At 51.9% G+C, this 14,865-nt stretch overlaps 4 protein-coding genes across 9 annotated transcripts; 2 read left to right on the top strand and 2 right to left on the bottom strand.

The window, feature by feature from the left end:
• Window positions 1-86: 86 nt before the first annotated feature.
• LOC129170383 (inhibitor of nuclear factor kappa-B kinase subunit alpha-like) lies at window positions 87-6,734 on the top strand. Of its 4 annotated transcripts, XR_008566590.1 has the most exons (23): window positions 89-178; window positions 540-658; window positions 800-894; window positions 956-1,073; window positions 1,165-1,234; window positions 1,302-1,390; window positions 1,458-1,547; window positions 1,616-1,740; window positions 1,807-1,914; window positions 1,982-2,117; window positions 2,186-2,380; window positions 2,454-2,556; window positions 2,623-2,746; window positions 3,082-3,233; window positions 3,309-3,370; window positions 3,440-3,549; window positions 3,689-3,738; window positions 4,510-4,615; window positions 4,685-4,832; window positions 4,905-5,041; window positions 5,109-5,208; window positions 5,360-5,709; window positions 5,802-6,734. XR_008566590.1 is itself a non-coding variant. In XM_054757867.1 (22 exons), exons 2-22 carry the CDS (start codon window positions 554-556, stop codon window positions 5,423-5,425), a joined length of 2,289 nt encoding a protein of 762 aa, XP_054613842.1. In that variant the 5' UTR covers window positions 89-178; window positions 540-553; the 3' UTR covers window positions 5,426-5,856. The 4 variants fall into 4 exon arrangements, 2 of the variants coding, with proteins under 2 accessions (XP_054613842.1, XP_054613851.1); XM_054757867.1 differs by having other exon boundaries at window positions 5,360-5,856; XM_054757876.1 differs by lacking the exon at window positions 89-178 and having other exon boundaries at window positions 742-894; window positions 5,360-5,856.
• On the bottom strand, window positions 5,799-10,128 carry tubgcp2 (tubulin, gamma complex associated protein 2). The gene is made up of 18 exons (XM_054757832.1): window positions 9,788-10,128; window positions 9,515-9,668; window positions 9,324-9,452; window positions 9,083-9,253; window positions 8,840-8,999; window positions 8,570-8,777; window positions 8,305-8,504; window positions 8,052-8,241; window positions 7,831-7,976; window positions 7,575-7,755; window positions 7,318-7,498; window positions 7,067-7,239; window positions 6,873-7,001; window positions 6,675-6,795; window positions 6,449-6,592; window positions 6,268-6,360; window positions 6,040-6,194; window positions 5,799-5,985 (listed from the first exon to the last, which is right to left on the bottom strand). The coding sequence occupies exons 2-18, from the start codon at window positions 9,662-9,664 to the stop codon at window positions 5,919-5,921; spliced, it is 2,598 nt and encodes an 865-aa protein (XP_054613807.1). The 5' UTR covers window positions 9,665-9,668; window positions 9,788-10,128; the 3' UTR covers window positions 5,799-5,918.
• kctd2 (potassium channel tetramerization domain containing 2) lies at window positions 6,873-12,758 on the top strand. The gene is made up of 6 exons (XM_054758103.1): window positions 6,873-10,662; window positions 10,742-10,850; window positions 10,918-11,009; window positions 11,076-11,171; window positions 11,308-11,433; window positions 11,498-12,758. Exons 1-6 carry the CDS (start codon window positions 10,321-10,323, stop codon window positions 11,525-11,527), a joined length of 795 nt encoding a protein of 264 aa, XP_054614078.1. The 5' UTR covers window positions 6,873-10,320; the 3' UTR covers window positions 11,528-12,758.
• Window positions 12,759-12,854: 96 nt separating this feature from the next.
• LOC129170473 (molybdopterin synthase catalytic subunit 2) lies at window positions 12,855-14,584 on the bottom strand. Of its 3 annotated transcripts, XM_054758134.1 has the most exons (7): window positions 14,432-14,584; window positions 13,901-14,022; window positions 13,685-13,814; window positions 13,493-13,610; window positions 13,259-13,415; window positions 13,060-13,183; window positions 12,855-12,993 (listed from the first exon to the last, which is right to left on the bottom strand). In XM_054758134.1, exons 4-7 carry the CDS (start codon window positions 13,608-13,610, stop codon window positions 12,904-12,906), a joined length of 489 nt encoding a protein of 162 aa, XP_054614109.1. In that variant the 5' UTR covers window positions 13,685-13,814; window positions 13,901-14,022; window positions 14,432-14,584; the 3' UTR covers window positions 12,855-12,903. The 3 variants fall into 3 exon arrangements, with proteins under 3 accessions (XP_054614109.1, XP_054614091.1, XP_054614101.1); XM_054758116.1 differs by having other exon boundaries at window positions 13,060-13,415; XM_054758126.1 differs by lacking the exons at window positions 13,685-13,814; window positions 13,901-14,022; window positions 14,432-14,584 and having other exon boundaries at window positions 13,060-13,415; window positions 13,493-13,680.
• Between the last annotated feature and the right edge of the window lie 281 nt (window positions 14,585-14,865).

Below are 14,865 nucleotides of genomic sequence, written 5' to 3'. Positions count from 1 at the left end.
ACGTGTTTTGATACATTTACTCATATTTTATGAAGAGCAAAAAGTGTTGTGATTTGCGTTGTTGAATGCGACTCGCTTTCACTTTGAAGGCCGCGGGGGCTGATGACGTCACGCAAGAGCGTCCACACTGGCGGTGTTTGAACGTGTAAACAAGTGGACGTGTCTCATGTAGGACGACGTGAGTGTTTTTCGACGTTTGTCAACCCCAACGAGCACCGATTACACACTTGGTCTCCGCTTCCTGATCGTTAGCACACGGCGGGCGCCGTCTACGTCCGGGGGCGCACTCCGTTGTTGACGCTAGCTTTAGCTAGCAGTTAGCAACGTAGGCAACATCAAGAACATGTTCAAGTTTTTATATTACTGTTTTCATTTCCATCTTCGAACGTGATGTAACAAAAAACGCTTGTCAGCGTCATTGTGTCACCGAATGTTGGCTCAATTGCTCAATGATTGACAGCGCATCCAGGATGTAGTCGGATCCTGTGCTCGCTGACAATGGAAGGAAGCACGGTGTCACTGTCTACTCTCTGGTTCAGGTTGTGGGAGCACCATGGAGAAACCTCCGTTCAGGCAGAACCAGAACTGCGGGGACTGGGAGCTGAAAGAGCGGCTGGGAATGGGAGGCTTCGCCCACGTTTACCTCTACCAGCATCAAGTGAGTGTGGACCCGCCCGTGACGGTACATCTGGATCCAGATGCGTTGTGTGGTATCGATACAGACAGCACATCTGTATCCAGATGTGTTGCTGTTTGGTGTCGGTACATCTGGATACAGATTTGTTAATGTGTTTTGTAGGCGAGTGGCGAGAAGCTGGCGGTGAAGATGTGCCGACTGGAGCTGACGCCAAGGAACAAGGACCGTTGGAGTCGAGAGATCCAGATCATGAAGAAGTTAGTAGTTTGACCTCTTAAACTTTGGACCCGTCACGTTCCTTCTGACTCTGCGGCTCAGGTTGAACCACATCAACGTGGTGACGGCACGGGACGTTCCAGAAGAAATGAAGTTGATCGCCATGAACGACCTGCCGCTGCTTGCCATGGAGTTCTGCTCGCGTGGGGACTTGAGGAAGGTGGTGCCATCGTTTCCTGTTTCAAGGCCTCCAGGTGCAGCGCCGCATGTTATCAGATTACTTTGTGTGTGGATTTGACCTTTGCCTGCAGGTTCTGAGCAGACCTGAGAACTGCTGCGGGCTGAAGGAGAGCGAGGTTCTGTCCTTACTCAACGACGTTGGTACGTGCAGTCTCTTAAGTAGCTACTCCTGAGTCTTGATACTGACATGCCGACCGCAACTGTGCAGGTTCCGGCATCCAGTATCTGCACGAGAACAAGATCATTCATCGAGACCTGAAACCGGAGAACATTGTGCTGCAGGAAACCAACGGGAAGGTAAGCCACTTGGCTTTGAGTTGGTGGCGTCGAGGTCTGCTCAGACATGTTGTCACTTCATGTGTAGCTGGTCCACAAGATCATCGACTTGGGCTACGCTAAAGACCTGGACCAGGGCAGTCTCTGCACATCGTTTGTGGGCACGCTGCAGTACCTGGTGCGAACATCCTCATCTTCGTCTTTCTTGTGGTGGTCGAGTTCTGAGGGTTATGTTGGTGCACGCAGGCGCCTGAGTTGTTTGAGAACAAAGCGTACACGGTCAGCGTGGACTACTGGAGCTTCGGCACCATGATCTTTGAGTGCTCCTGCGGGTTCCGGCCCTTTCTGCACAACCTGCAGCCTGTGCAGTGGTGAGTTAGGACCCGCACATGGTGGACGGCGCCTCAGACTGTTAACCGCTTGTTGTTGGGCGACAGGGCCAGCAAAGTGCGGAACAAAGGTCCAAAAGACATCGTGGCAGTGGAGGAACCCAACGGAGAAATCCGCTTCTCCACACGTCTTCCGTACCCCAACAACCTGAGCAGGTGCAACCCCGCCGACGGGTCTGGTTTCCCTTGTGACAACATGGGTCTGAAAGTGTCCTCCTTGCAGGACGCTGCTTGAGCCCATGGAGGCTCTGCTCCAACTCATGCTCAAGTGGGACCCAGTCCAGAGAGGAGGCGGAGTCCATCCCGACAGCAGGAAGCCGCTCTGCTTTGAGCTTTTGGATCAGATTCTTAGCATGAAGGTGGCGCACGTGCACCTTCTCCACCTTCTCCTCTGCCGTAGAACCTTTAGAGTCCCATCTGTCTTTAGGTGGTCCACGTCCTCAACATGACCACGGCCCAGGTGCACTCCTTCCAGCTGGCACCAGATGAGTCCCTGCACAGTCTCCAGAAGCGCATCCAGGCCGAGAGCGGGATTGACGTGGTCCGCCAGGAGCTGCTGCAGGAGACGGGCGTGTCTCTGGACCCTCGCAAGCCGGCGGCGCAGTGCGTCCTCGATGGTGTGGTACGTGTGCTACCCGGTGGCTCTGCCCACCTCGCGACAATGTTTCGTTAAAAGCATTTCTCTTTTCCCGCAGCGAGGCTGGGACTCGTACATTGTCTACTTGTTTGACAAGAGCGCCACCGAGTACTCGGGCCCGTTCAGCGCCAGACAGCTGCCCGATAAGGTCAACACCATTGGTGAGTAGAAGATGAGAGTTCACAAGGTCGATGGCTGCCGTGCTCATCGCTGCCATCTGCTTTCAGTCCAGGAGGCCCGAACACAGCTGCCCCTCGCCGCACTCAAGAAGGTTTGGGGCGAAGCAGTCAGCTACATCTGCGGCCTCAAAGATGACTACAGCCGTCTCTTCCAGGGACAGAGGGCCGCTATGTGAGTCATGTCCCCGTTTCCTCTTGGCTTCTCTGGCTGTCCTCGTGTCATGTGGTGTGTGTCCTCATGCTGCCACCTCATGCTGCGTTCTCATGCCGTGTGGTTTTAGTCCAGCCGTGTCCTCGTGCCGTGTGGTGTGTGTGTCCTCATGATGCCTCCTCATGCCACATGGTGTTACTCATGCCGCGTCCTCATGTCATGTCCTCATATCGTGTGGCGTGTCCTCATGTTGTGTTGTCATGTCGTGTGGCGTGTCCTCATGTTGTGTCCTCATGCCGTGTGGCGTGGTCTCATGGCATGTCCTCTTTCTCGTTCTCTCCACTGCTGTCTTCCAGGCTGAGTCTCCTGCGCTACAACACCAACCTAACGAGGTGCAAGAACAGCATGTTCGGATTTTCCCAGCAGCTGAAAGCCAAGCTGGACTTCTTCAGGAGCAGCATCCAATACGACCTGGAGAAGTACAGCGACCAGATGCACTACGGCATTTGTGAGTCCTCAGTGAGCTCTGGCCTCGGCTGTCATGTGACACGTGATGTGAACTAACCTCTAATGTCCTCCACAGCCTCTGAGAAGATGCTGAAGGCCTGGCAAGAGAACGAGGAGCGTGCGGCGGCCTTTGCTCAGGTCACTGATTGTGTCACGGATGATGTCACTGTATCGGTCATCACGTGACTTGGCGCTGTCATCCTGCAGGTGGCAGAGGTGGGCCACCTGGATGATGAGATCATGGCGCTGCACTCTGAAATCGTGGAGCTTCAGAGGAGTCCGTACGCTCGTCGCCAAGGCGACAAGATGGAGCAGCTGTGAGTATGTACAGGAAGTGGTCCTGTTGAGGGCCACAGGAGCTGCTTAGGATGTTGGATGGCACGCAGAGAAGTTGTGATTGATTGGTGCTTTTCATCACATGATGGAGGAATGACTGAAGCGTGTTTGTGTTTCCAGAGAAGAGAAGGCCATGGAACTCTACAAGCAGCTGAAGATGAAATGCAAAGGTCAGACCTCTCCTTCTCTTTCATCTTCTTCTCCTTTGTCCACTTCTTTCTCCTTTTGTTTCTTCTTCCCCTTCTTCTTATTTTCCTTATTCTGCACTTCTTTTTCATCTTCTTGTTATCCCCCATTTTCTTCCTCTCATTCATGTCCTCATTTTTTCTTCTCATTTTTTCTTCTTCTCCTTTTTATTTTCCTTCACCTCCTTAATTTTTTCCCTCCATCTGCTTTTTTCCGTCTTTTTTTCTTCTCCTTTTCTGCTCTTTTTATTTCTCGTTTTTTCTTATTTTCCTTTTTCTTCTTTTCTCCTTTTTCTTTTTTCTTTTTCTTTTTGTTTTTTCTCGTTTTTCTTCATCTTCTCATTTTTATTTTCTTCTTCTACTTCTTTTTCCTTTTCTCTTTCTTCTTTTTTCCTTATCCTTTTCTGTCTTCTTTTTCATATCCTCATTTCACTTGTTTTCTTTTTCTACTGTTCCTACTACTTCTTTTAATTCTTCTTTTTATTTTTCTTCCCCTTCTTTTTTGGCGGTCCTGCTTCTTCTTCTCATTCTCCTTTTTTTCTTCTACTTCTTTTTACTTTTTCTCAGTCTCCTTTGTTTTTCCTTTTCCTTTTTGTCTTCTTTTTCTTCTCCTCCTCCTTTCACTCTTTCTTTTCTTACTTTTACTACTTCTTTTAATTCTTTTATTTTTCTTCCCCTTCTTTTTCATTCTTTTCCTGCTTCTTCTCCTTCTTCACTCCTGACTGATCTGCTCACAAGTGTGTGGATTTGTTGCAGTACCAGAAGCAGATGTGAGCAGCGACAGTTCTGAGATGGTAAAGGCCATCATCCAGACGGTGCAGAACCAGGACAAAGTGCTGAAAGATCTCTACACCCATCTAAGGTACAAGAAGACGTCTCACACTGTGGCACGCTGCTGCCATGCTGATGGTCATGTGGTCCATCCCACCAGTAAGATCCTGAGCAGCAAGCAGAAGATCATCAACTTGTTTCCGCGCATCGAGAAGACGCTGGAGAGCATCAAGGAGGCGGACAACACGGTCATGCAGATGCAGATCAAGCGGCAGCGAGAGTTCTGGCACCTTCTCAAGATCGCATGTGTAAGTGTCCTCCTCATCGAGGGCGGGGCTGTGTGACGCCATGTGACCGTCATGGCCTTGTGTCTTATACAGGCTCAGAACTCAGCACGTAGCTCCATGGCTGCCAGTCCGGAGGCATCCAACCCGCCGCAAGTCTCCCAGTGGTCCCAGTCTGCTCCACCCGTCAGCGCGCCACACCCTCTCACGTCACTTCCGGGGCCCAATGACAGGTACTTCCTGTGTGAGGCGGATGCTTTGTAGAAGGTGTTGATCAATCTACTCCCACCTTTCCATCAGCGACGCCGCCCCCCGCTTGCTGCAGGAGACCCAGAAGTACCTGAGTCACCTGACCAGCCTCATGCAGGAAGCTGCTGACGAGCAGGCCAAGAGCATCGTGGTGAGCACACGTCTTGTCTTCATCACGTTTATCATATTCATCATGTGAGTTGATGAAAGTGGGTGGCGCTTGTTCCATGGCGTGTAATCACTTGTTGGCATGTTGTGTGTGTGTGAGAGAGAGTTCACATTGTGTTTTTTCCTCTTTGAAGGACCAAGACTGGAGTTGGACCAAATATGAAACATTAACCACCAAACTCAAAAAGAGAAACGCGTAGGTCACACTGGATCCCCTCACTCCTCCTCGCTGTTCAACACTAAAGTCAGGCGGTGGCATTGTCATCAGACATGCACGCTCTTACCATGAAGAGACAACAGTTGACACACAGGCTTCTTTTTTTTTATTATTGACCCCTCATGATGTTGTGCTTTTTTCCCCCCTATCCAAAACGCTGAGGAATTCTGATTGAACATTTGACAGGAAACAGGAAACCTGTCACCTTTCTGCTCATTAAGGACATGATCACAATGATTGATGGGACCAAACAAGCTACGAGCGTTAGTGTGTGCACACACACACGGTTGCACATTGATTTTCACGTTGTTGTGTGTTTGTTGCAGTGCAATGGACAAATGTTTGTCATCTTTTTGAAGGTTGAATAAAGACGACTTGACTGCCTTTCAAGTCTTTATTACGGAAGCCAGAGCCCCCCTGATGGACAGCACATGTATAACATGATGCTCTATGTTCTTGTGTGGAACATCATGATACTACTTCTGACTTCGTTCCACCGCCATCCTCTCCAGACGCTCTGTGTAGAAGCCGTTGAAGTCCAGCCTGTGAGAGGTCAGAGGTTACAACAGTGGTGGTGGGGATGGAGGGTGCACTGACCTGTAGATGATGCTGATCATGCTGTGCTCGCAATCGTTGGTGCTGAAGATGCTCAGCTTGTCTAGAAGGTCAAGCAGCAACACGCTGAAGTTGTTGTCAAAGTTGACGATGGCTGCCTCAAAGCCGCTGTCTGACGGCGGGAGTGTGTCTACGTGCTATGACAGGAACTGAGTAAGATCAACACGCACACAGCGTAAAGTGTCAAGTGACTGACATGAGGACAACTACCTTGGCAGTCCTCTTCTTGTCTACTTCGGCCTGGTTCTGTATGGGTGGGGCATCCAGAGAGAGACGCTCCAGCCTGAGACTCTGCGTGAAGCGCTAGCACACAACAAACACGGGGTGTGTGTGTGTGTGTGTGTGTGGAACAACGGCGTGAGTGTGACCTTGCGAGGCGGCGTGTGCGCACCTGCATGCAATTGGTGAACATGACACAGACGGCCATGAGCTTGGAGAAGATGCGCAGCAGCTCGGGATTGGTCAGCATGCAGTCCTTCAGGCAATTGTCCAGGAAGCTGGTGTGATGACATAGCACGTCGTCGATGTTGGACGCCTGTGTGCACGTGAAAACACACTACACACTGCACTTCTGCTGACGACAAGGGGAAGGTGAGTCACGAGACCTGCACACTCACCGTCTTCAGGTTGTTCTCCATCAGGTGCCAGGTGGGCTCCATCACTTCAAACATCATGTAGTACTGGATGTTCTGGACAAAGTTCAACATGCGCTGACGCAGCGCAAACGCCGCAGAAAACCTGCAAACGACAGAGCGACCTCGCGAGGTCACCTAGGCGGGAAGCAGATTGGGCTGGGCGGGGTGGGGAAGACTCACCACTTGGCTGTGTGTAAAGAATGCTGCTTGGAGTCCTTGTTACTGATCCACACGTTGCACAGCAGCCTCTCCACATGTTTGCAGTAGAACATGTGCCGGAACAACATCTGGTACCTCGTCAGCGCCTTCCTGCTCGGCATCATCATCATCAACATCATCACTTTTACCATCATCACCATGGAATGTCATGTGACCTGTTGATGATGAGCGAGAGTGGCCATTTGACGATGTAGTCGAAGGAGAAGGCCTCCAGGCCGCTGAGGGCGGCATCTGCAGTCTCCGCATTGACGATGCTCTTTTCCTGCTTGGTCTCGATGGCCAGCACCCTCAGCAGCTGGGTGATGACATCATGAGGCATCAGGTCGATCTGCACACAAAAGCCAACGTGCTTCTAGAGCTGCTCCAGACACCACATGAACGTTCACTAAAATGTGGACCTGCTGACCTTTAGGTCGTCTTTAAAAGGGTCGGTGTTGGCTGTGCTCATGCGGAGTGCCAATTCCAGGAGAGCTTCCAGTCTGGGAGGCACAATGTCATCCACGGGCTTCCTCAGCTCGTCCTCTGTGAGGTCCATGAAGTGGACGAAGAAGTCCCCTTTATCCATCAGGAAGTAATGTTTGATGGATCTACAGGCAGAAAGAGGAATAGAGGAAGTCTGTGTGTGAGAGAGAGAGAGAGAGAGAGGGAATTGTGGGTCAGTACCTGAGACGCGACACAAGCTCCTTCTCCTCCATCAGGAAGTCCAGAAGAACCTTGCTGGCGTAGTTGAAGGCCTTCTCTATCTGCTCCACATAGGCGCGCTCCTTCAGCGTGTACAGTACCTCCTTGGCGTCAGGACAGGTGACGTCGCGGCCGCACTCGCGCACCACGTTCAGGTATTTTCCTGCCACACATACGCACTGACGTAGTTCAGCCCACCTTTGGAGCGTTCCTCCGCCCAGAACATTTGGAAGATTACCTGTGCTGAGGATCTTGTCCGCCATCTTCTGCAGGAAGGAGGGAATGCGGTGCTGCACGACCGTGTACCTCTGGTCCCAGTACTTGTCGTTGTAGTCTTCTTGGATCTTCTCCTTCTGCAGCTCATGTTCCTCCACCATGAACTCACTGCACACACCAAGACACAGACGTCCACACGGAGCTCCACCAAGCCCCGCCTCTCACCTCACCCCCTGACATTACCTGTAGGGGTCCCTGATGATACCCCTGTAGATCCACTTCTCCAGGATCTCAAAGTAGGGGACGCTGGCGGCCTTGGTGAGGTAGAGACACACTTCCTGGGCCTGAGCGTCACCCGTGAAGTTGAAGGTGCGGTCGTGAAGAAGACTCAGCGTTGCTCCGCCCATACACTCGCCTTTATCCACAGATGATGCTAACGCACATGGACAAGAAGTCAGAAGGGGGAGAGCTCACCTGATGGAGGTAGGTGACCTACCGACAGAGGCCAGGATCTCCATGGTCCTCATGGTGGGCTGGATGTAGAACCAGAGCTTCTGCAGAGACAGCGTTCCTTGTCTGTGCACATGCTCCAGTTGCGTGACCAGGATCAGGTACTCCTTCATCAGTGTGCGCATGGCCGCTGTCAGAGCGTGGTTAACCTGGCCGTACTCGAAGGACGACTTCTCCTCGATGAAGCTGGAGGTCAAACACCGCGTCAGCTTCTTCTTCCTACAAGACCTGATGCGTAGGGACCAACTGACCGTGTGACGGTGGAGTAATACGACGCCACGGGTAAGATCCGGTTCACCAGCTCCTTGACGGACGTGTCCAGCGTGGCGTCTACGATGAACGAACGGTTCTGGCGACCCAAAACCGGTTGAGCCGTCACGTCTCGTCCGTCCACACCGACCAGGACGAAGAGCAGATCTTCTAGCACGACTTGCTCCTGAGCGGCCAGCGACATGGTGCCTGCAGGCCCATCGCCATGTTAGACACGCCCACAACGCACACACACCCACTCACTCACTCACCCACTGATACAGCCTGATCGGCGGAAGGGGTGTGGCCGGCAATAAAGTCCCCCACCAGGGCGGGTCGCTCGTACACCCAACTGGGGAAGACAGGACTGAGCTGACCCGGATTCTTCTTGTTGTGTTTGTCTCGCAGCATCTTCCTGGTGACTTCCGCTGACTGCGGACCAATCAGACCAAAGCTCACATTCCACATCAAAACAAACATGACGGATGGGGGCGCAGTCACATGTATGCTCTCACCATGGGAGCGCTGGATGCTGCCGTCACGTTGCCGAGCTTCTTCCTCAGCTCGTCCAGCTCCTGCATGGACATTTTGGAGCTGCTGGTCACCACGCTCGGGCCGCTTGTGGTCGCAGTGGAGGCACACACCTCCGAGCGCTCTTTAGCGTTGTGCTGCAGACACTGGAGGGTCTGCAAGCACAAGATGGTTCTTACTTCTGTGCTTACATAAGAAGGTTCTTCTCGGCTTCCTGAGACTTACCTCCTTGTCCTCGCACAGTCTGGACAGTAGGTAGACCAGAGGGTCCAGGTAGCGGACATTTTTCGACTTGAGCTCCTCGTACTTCCTCAGAAAGTCTTCTGGCGTTTTGGAAAACTCTGCTAGTTTGACCTGAGGAGAAACTTCACGTTCACGTCACGCTGCCCGGCCTGCTGCGTCACGTGAGGGCTCACCTTGGCGCTGTGGGCGGAGACTGTGGTGGTGACGTAAGGCGTCCTGTGTTTCTGCAGGCGGTCGATGTAGCCTTCGGCTCCATCGCCTCTTCGCACATGAAGAAGGTTGAGCAGCTCGTTCACGTCGTGGTGGATCCGAAACTCACTCATGGCGCTGCAAGGACAGCCCCCACGTCATCATCTTCGTCACGCTAGCATCTCAATACGTCATCTTCTCTCGGAGCCCAAGCGAGCTATCATGTTAACCAGATTTGAGTCCATCACAAAACTTACCAACAAAGAAGCTGCTGTCGGTTGTTGTGCCGTTCCAAACCCAATGTCTGCAGTGCTCTGAGCCTTCTAGGACCTTCCCCTCACGTCCATTATCATTTGTTCAAGGCGCCTTCGTCGAATTCTTCTTCTACACTTCATGTTAGGTTGACGACACTGCCCCCCATAGGTGATACAACAAGTGCCGACGTCATCTAATAGCCACTAATAAACGTAATAAACAACACTTTGTTGACTTTCACAAAAGGGCGAGCAGTCGGTTCTTGACACAAATAGGTCAAAATTACGAAGGATGGTTGTCAGGAATGGTTAGCAGGCTAGCGTGTTAGCCTTTATTTTGAAAAGCCACACAGCGGAAGTAAACAGTAATCACGTTACAACCCGGAAGAACTGCCTTTCTCCGAAGAAGGTTTGAATATGTCAGAAGGCCAAATGTTTGATTAATGCCATGTTGCTAAGTGCACGGTGTCGTTAGCGTGCGTGTTCAAGTCCTCCGCCGACCGTTAACCGTGCCTGAGTTTTTAGACGAGCACATCATGGCCGAGCTGCATGCGGTCGAACCGAGCGGTACCAGTACCGTCGAGCAGGCGGAGCACCGCGACGTCCGCGGCTCGGTTCGCCTGCCCTCACCCAGCCTGATGGTTCCGCCTCGGGCCAGTCAGCTCAGTCCCGCCGCCTCCACCCGGTCGGTGTTCGGCTTCCCGGTCAAGGGCAGCCCAACTTCCCCGTCCGAACCGGCGGACAAGCCGGGGTCGCGCTGGGTCCGTCTGAACGTCGGCGGGACGTACTTCATCACCACTAAACAGACTATGTGCAGGGACCCCAAGTCCTTCCTGTTTCGCCTGTGCCAAGAGGACCCCGACCTGGACTCTGACAAAGTGAGTGCATGCATGTCAGGTGCTATGGCATTGTCCTGCTCGTGTCGCCATGGAAACGGTCTCTTGGACTTCTCTGCAGGACCAGACGGGGGCCTATCTGATTGACAGGGACCCCACCTACTTTGGACCCATCCTCAACTACCTGCGGCACGGAAAACTCATCTTGGACAAGAACCTGGCCGAGGAAGGTACACAGCCGTGCACGTCTCCTGTATAATGGAGGTGTGAGCATGCGTGACGTGTGTGTGTCTTCAGGTGTTCTTGAAGAAGCTGAGTTCTACAACATTGCCTCCCTGGTCCGCCTGGTCAAAGAACGCATACGTGACAATGAGAACCGCACATCACAGGTACGATTGCCTACCAAGCCCACCTGTGTGTGCATGCATGCGTGTAATCCCTGTGGTTTCGTGCAGGGGCCGGTCAAGCACGTCTATCGCGTCCTGCAGTGCCAGGAGGAGGAGCTCACTCAGATGGTCTCCACCATGTCGGACGGATGGAAGTTTGAGCAGGTGAGCCATCTTGTTTCTTAGCCTTTGGGACAACACGTAGTACTCTTAGTACACTAAGGAACTATGTATCCAGTGTACTTATTGAAGTATTTTGAGAGTGGGCGTGGTTGTTGATGGTGTGCATTTGTGGAAACAGCTGATCAGCATCGGCTCGTCGTACAATTACGGGAACGAAGACCAGGCGGAGTTCCTGTGCGTCGTCTCCCGCGAGCTCAACAACTCCACCAATGGCGTCGTCATCGAGCCCACCGAGAAGGCCAAGGTGAGGCGTGTCTTTGGGCAGGGCTCGCGGGATGGCGCTCACCTGTCCCACTTTTCTCCCTCAGATCCTGCAGGAGCGAGGCTCCCGCATGTGAGGAGACGTCCCTCCCACAAAGCAGAACTTTGACTTTCCCCCAGACCCCCAATCGTCGTCATCATCATCATCATGTCCTCTTGTGTGCCTTCCACCACGCTGGCCCCTCCCCCTCCGTCATGGCGGTCTTCCTCATGGCCGTGGTGCGCGCTGATGTCGGGATACTTCCTGCCCACGTCGGCACTTCTCACAAATGGAATGAGAGCGTTTCTTGTCCAACAGGAAGTGACTTGTGTCTGTCTCACGTATCCATGGCGACCTCTGGCGCATGGGCTGCCACCCCTCCTCTAGCCAACATACAGTCGCGTGGTCTGACACTGCGTGCTCCAGTCGAGACTTTGGACTAGCTCCGCCTCCTGTAGGCCTCCCCCAACCAATCACAGCGCGTCTTAAACTTAGTAAAAGTTCCATCAGTGAAAATCAGGCCGTCTGGCCATCGTCTTGAAATGTTAACACACTTTGTGTGTATGTGTGTGTGCGGCGCCTTTGGGGTGGGCGGGGCTTAAAATGACAGTTGTCAGTCACAATGTTAACAAATACCTCCACTAACATGCTAACATGCTCACAGGTAGAAGTTCACCGTCTTGGTTGGGGGGGGGGGCATCAGCATGCCAGGTGGGATTTCATGGACAGAAAAAAATGCATGCAAGATTTCTTGTACAGCATGCTAACACGGCAGGATTGTTAGCATGTGTCGTCTGTTAGCATCGCTGGCCGCTGCTTCACCTGCCGGACCAAACGGAGCGCTGAGCAGTTTTGAAATTTACGGGTTAGCAAGTCGACTGCAAAAAAAGTAACTTGTGTTTTTTGTGCACATGAGGAAACGAGCGCATGAAAAGGTGTCGTGTTCTGGAATAGTCCGTGTTGGTGAAACGTGTTGTGGTGCATGGTGTGGGGATTTGGGGGCTGTGTTGCTGTTCTATTTATCCTCACATCTTCATTGTTGGCTAACTGCCGTCAGGCCCTTCGGCTAATTATGCTAACAGGCGATTAGCCTCCAAGCGACCAATCAGATGGCGCCAACGTCCCACAGAGAGTTGTGTTCATTTCAGTCTGCATGCCTTTTGTGCACGTGTGTTGACAGTATTGTGAGACACCTTTTGTCTCCTTAATTTATTGCAGATTTTGTCTACAAATGTTGTTCTGTAACATGTCTAACCAGAAGGCTCATAAACACCGTCTGTCTTTGAAGACGCATTCTGCACTTTTGACCCCACCCTTTTGTGAAAATTCAAATTTAGTGACAGTTTAGGAAAACAGCTTTCTTATCAGTGTATACCGCCCCCCCTAAAACACATGAATCTTGCATGTTAGGGATTAATATAGAATGTAGACACACACTGCAGGTTAGTTGCATATGAACGTGGCGTTTATTGACTAAAGTTTTTGGGTGGCGTCTTCATGGCGACTGGACCAGCCGCACTCGGCGTTCTCCTTCCAGGCGGCTTCATGGGAGTCGTAGACTTCCTGCCAACGACATTCCCGTCAGCACAAGCATGGGAACGCCAGCGAGACTCCCAGACGTGTGCTCACCTTCTTCCAGACGGGCACGCAGGCCTTCAGCTGCTCGATCAAGTGCTGGATGGCCTGCTGACCGTCATGGCGGTGGGGGGATGAGATCGCCATGACTACACTGGCCTCTCCCACTTTCACCCACCTAAAGGCGGAGCACAAAGGTGGGGTGAACAAGTGGCCACTGGGCCCAAGTAGCAGCATTAGCATATGATGTGACCCCAGGCGATGGTGCACACAGATGTGTGTCACGCCAGGCCAACGCGCTCTGATGTCATCACAAAGCCTGCTCAGCTCTGATTGGACCATGGCCTCGTACGCCTCGTACTCCAGACCAATCACCTTCCTGCCGTCCAGCTCGTCTGCACGCGTCGTACCTGCATGTGCACACAGGCAGGTAAGTGTGGGTCGCTGATGTTAATTTGCTGACAGACGTATCAAAGCAAAAGTTGACCAATAAATAGCGAGATGGCGCCACAGGAAGCACTGCTGACAGCGGCCACCACTTCCTGCACAGACAGCCAATCACGGCTCAGCTTGAAGATGTTCCTCACCTCCTCTGACATCGCCATCTGTGAGGAAAAAGGTAAACGTGCTCACGTTTAGTGTGACTGATTCTTCTCATTATTACTGAACAGTGCGTCACCCGTTATCCTCCACTCAGCGGCGGCACCACAGCAACCTCGTCTCCGTCTTGCAGCGTCAGCAGCTGGTCGTCAATGGCGACGTATTGATGTCGGACAGCCAGCACCACGTGACCTTGCAGGGTGGACAGTCTGCACATGCACGTCAAGCACCGTCAACAGCAGAGATGGAGCGTGCGCTTGCTCGGTTTCCGTGGAAACGGCACAGGGGTTCCTACCTGGGGTGTTGGCGTACCAACAGGGTCCAAAGGTCCTGGCCGCTGATTGGTGTAGCGACTTTAAGGATCTCCTCCTTGATTCCGCTGAGCTCTCCGCTCTTAGCGAAGTACAACACACACACCTGACAAAACACACATTTGCACAAAACTTGACAATAACCTCGTCGGCATATATACTGTGTATATATATATACAGTTTTGAAGCCACCATACATAGTTGCTATTATATACTGTATCTGTGTGTCTACTGTTGGTCACGAGGAAGAGCGCATCAAGACCGTGACAGGTTAACCTTTGCAGAACTCGGTTCGAAAATCTTAATTGTGGACCACTGACCAACTAAGGGGCGTTCTAATGACTCAAACTGCACAACGTTAATTAGAATCGCAGCTGATGTCTCATTCCGCTGAAATCACAAAAGCTGCCGTTTGGTGTATGGGAATTAGCTAGACGCAGACATCGTGTTCGTTTGTTCGCTGGATGCTTAAATTGGAATACAAGTCAACGGAGTCTGGTGACTTTCTCAAGCACCTTCGGCAAGGCGGAAGCATTTCGTCACTCACGCGCGCTGTCATGGAGAAGAAAACGGTTTTCAGTCATCAGGAGACACTTTGGTTGAAAAGCCAGATGTTGTTCTGTGGACTTTTTCGAGTTGTTACTTGACTTCGTACCAAAACTCGCTCCCATTGGCTCCAGCAACGTCTTACTCGTCTCTTAATTAGAGCGCACATAGTGCAGCAGCGCCGACAAGCTGGTCAGATAAAGAACAACATTTTATGTAAATGAAACACATAAACGCTTAATGACAAATTATGTAAATGAAACACATAAACGCTTAAATTAATGACAAATTCCGCCAAACTAAACTACAACTCATAATGGGCCGTGGGTTCTTTCACCACTTCCACGCAATGGCGCCCCCTGCTTGGGCTGTAGTTTCAACTACTTTCGGTGGACATGACGTT

Source organism: Dunckerocampus dactyliophorus, chromosome 2 (assembly GCF_027744805.1).
Source record: "Dunckerocampus dactyliophorus isolate RoL2022-P2 chromosome 2, RoL_Ddac_1.1, whole genome shotgun sequence".
In the NCBI taxonomy this organism is placed as follows: Eukaryota; Metazoa; Chordata; class Actinopteri; order Syngnathiformes; family Syngnathidae; genus Dunckerocampus; species Dunckerocampus dactyliophorus.
The sequence above is the reverse complement of the archived record's forward strand: the minus strand, read 5'-3'. Positions and strand labels throughout refer to the sequence as shown.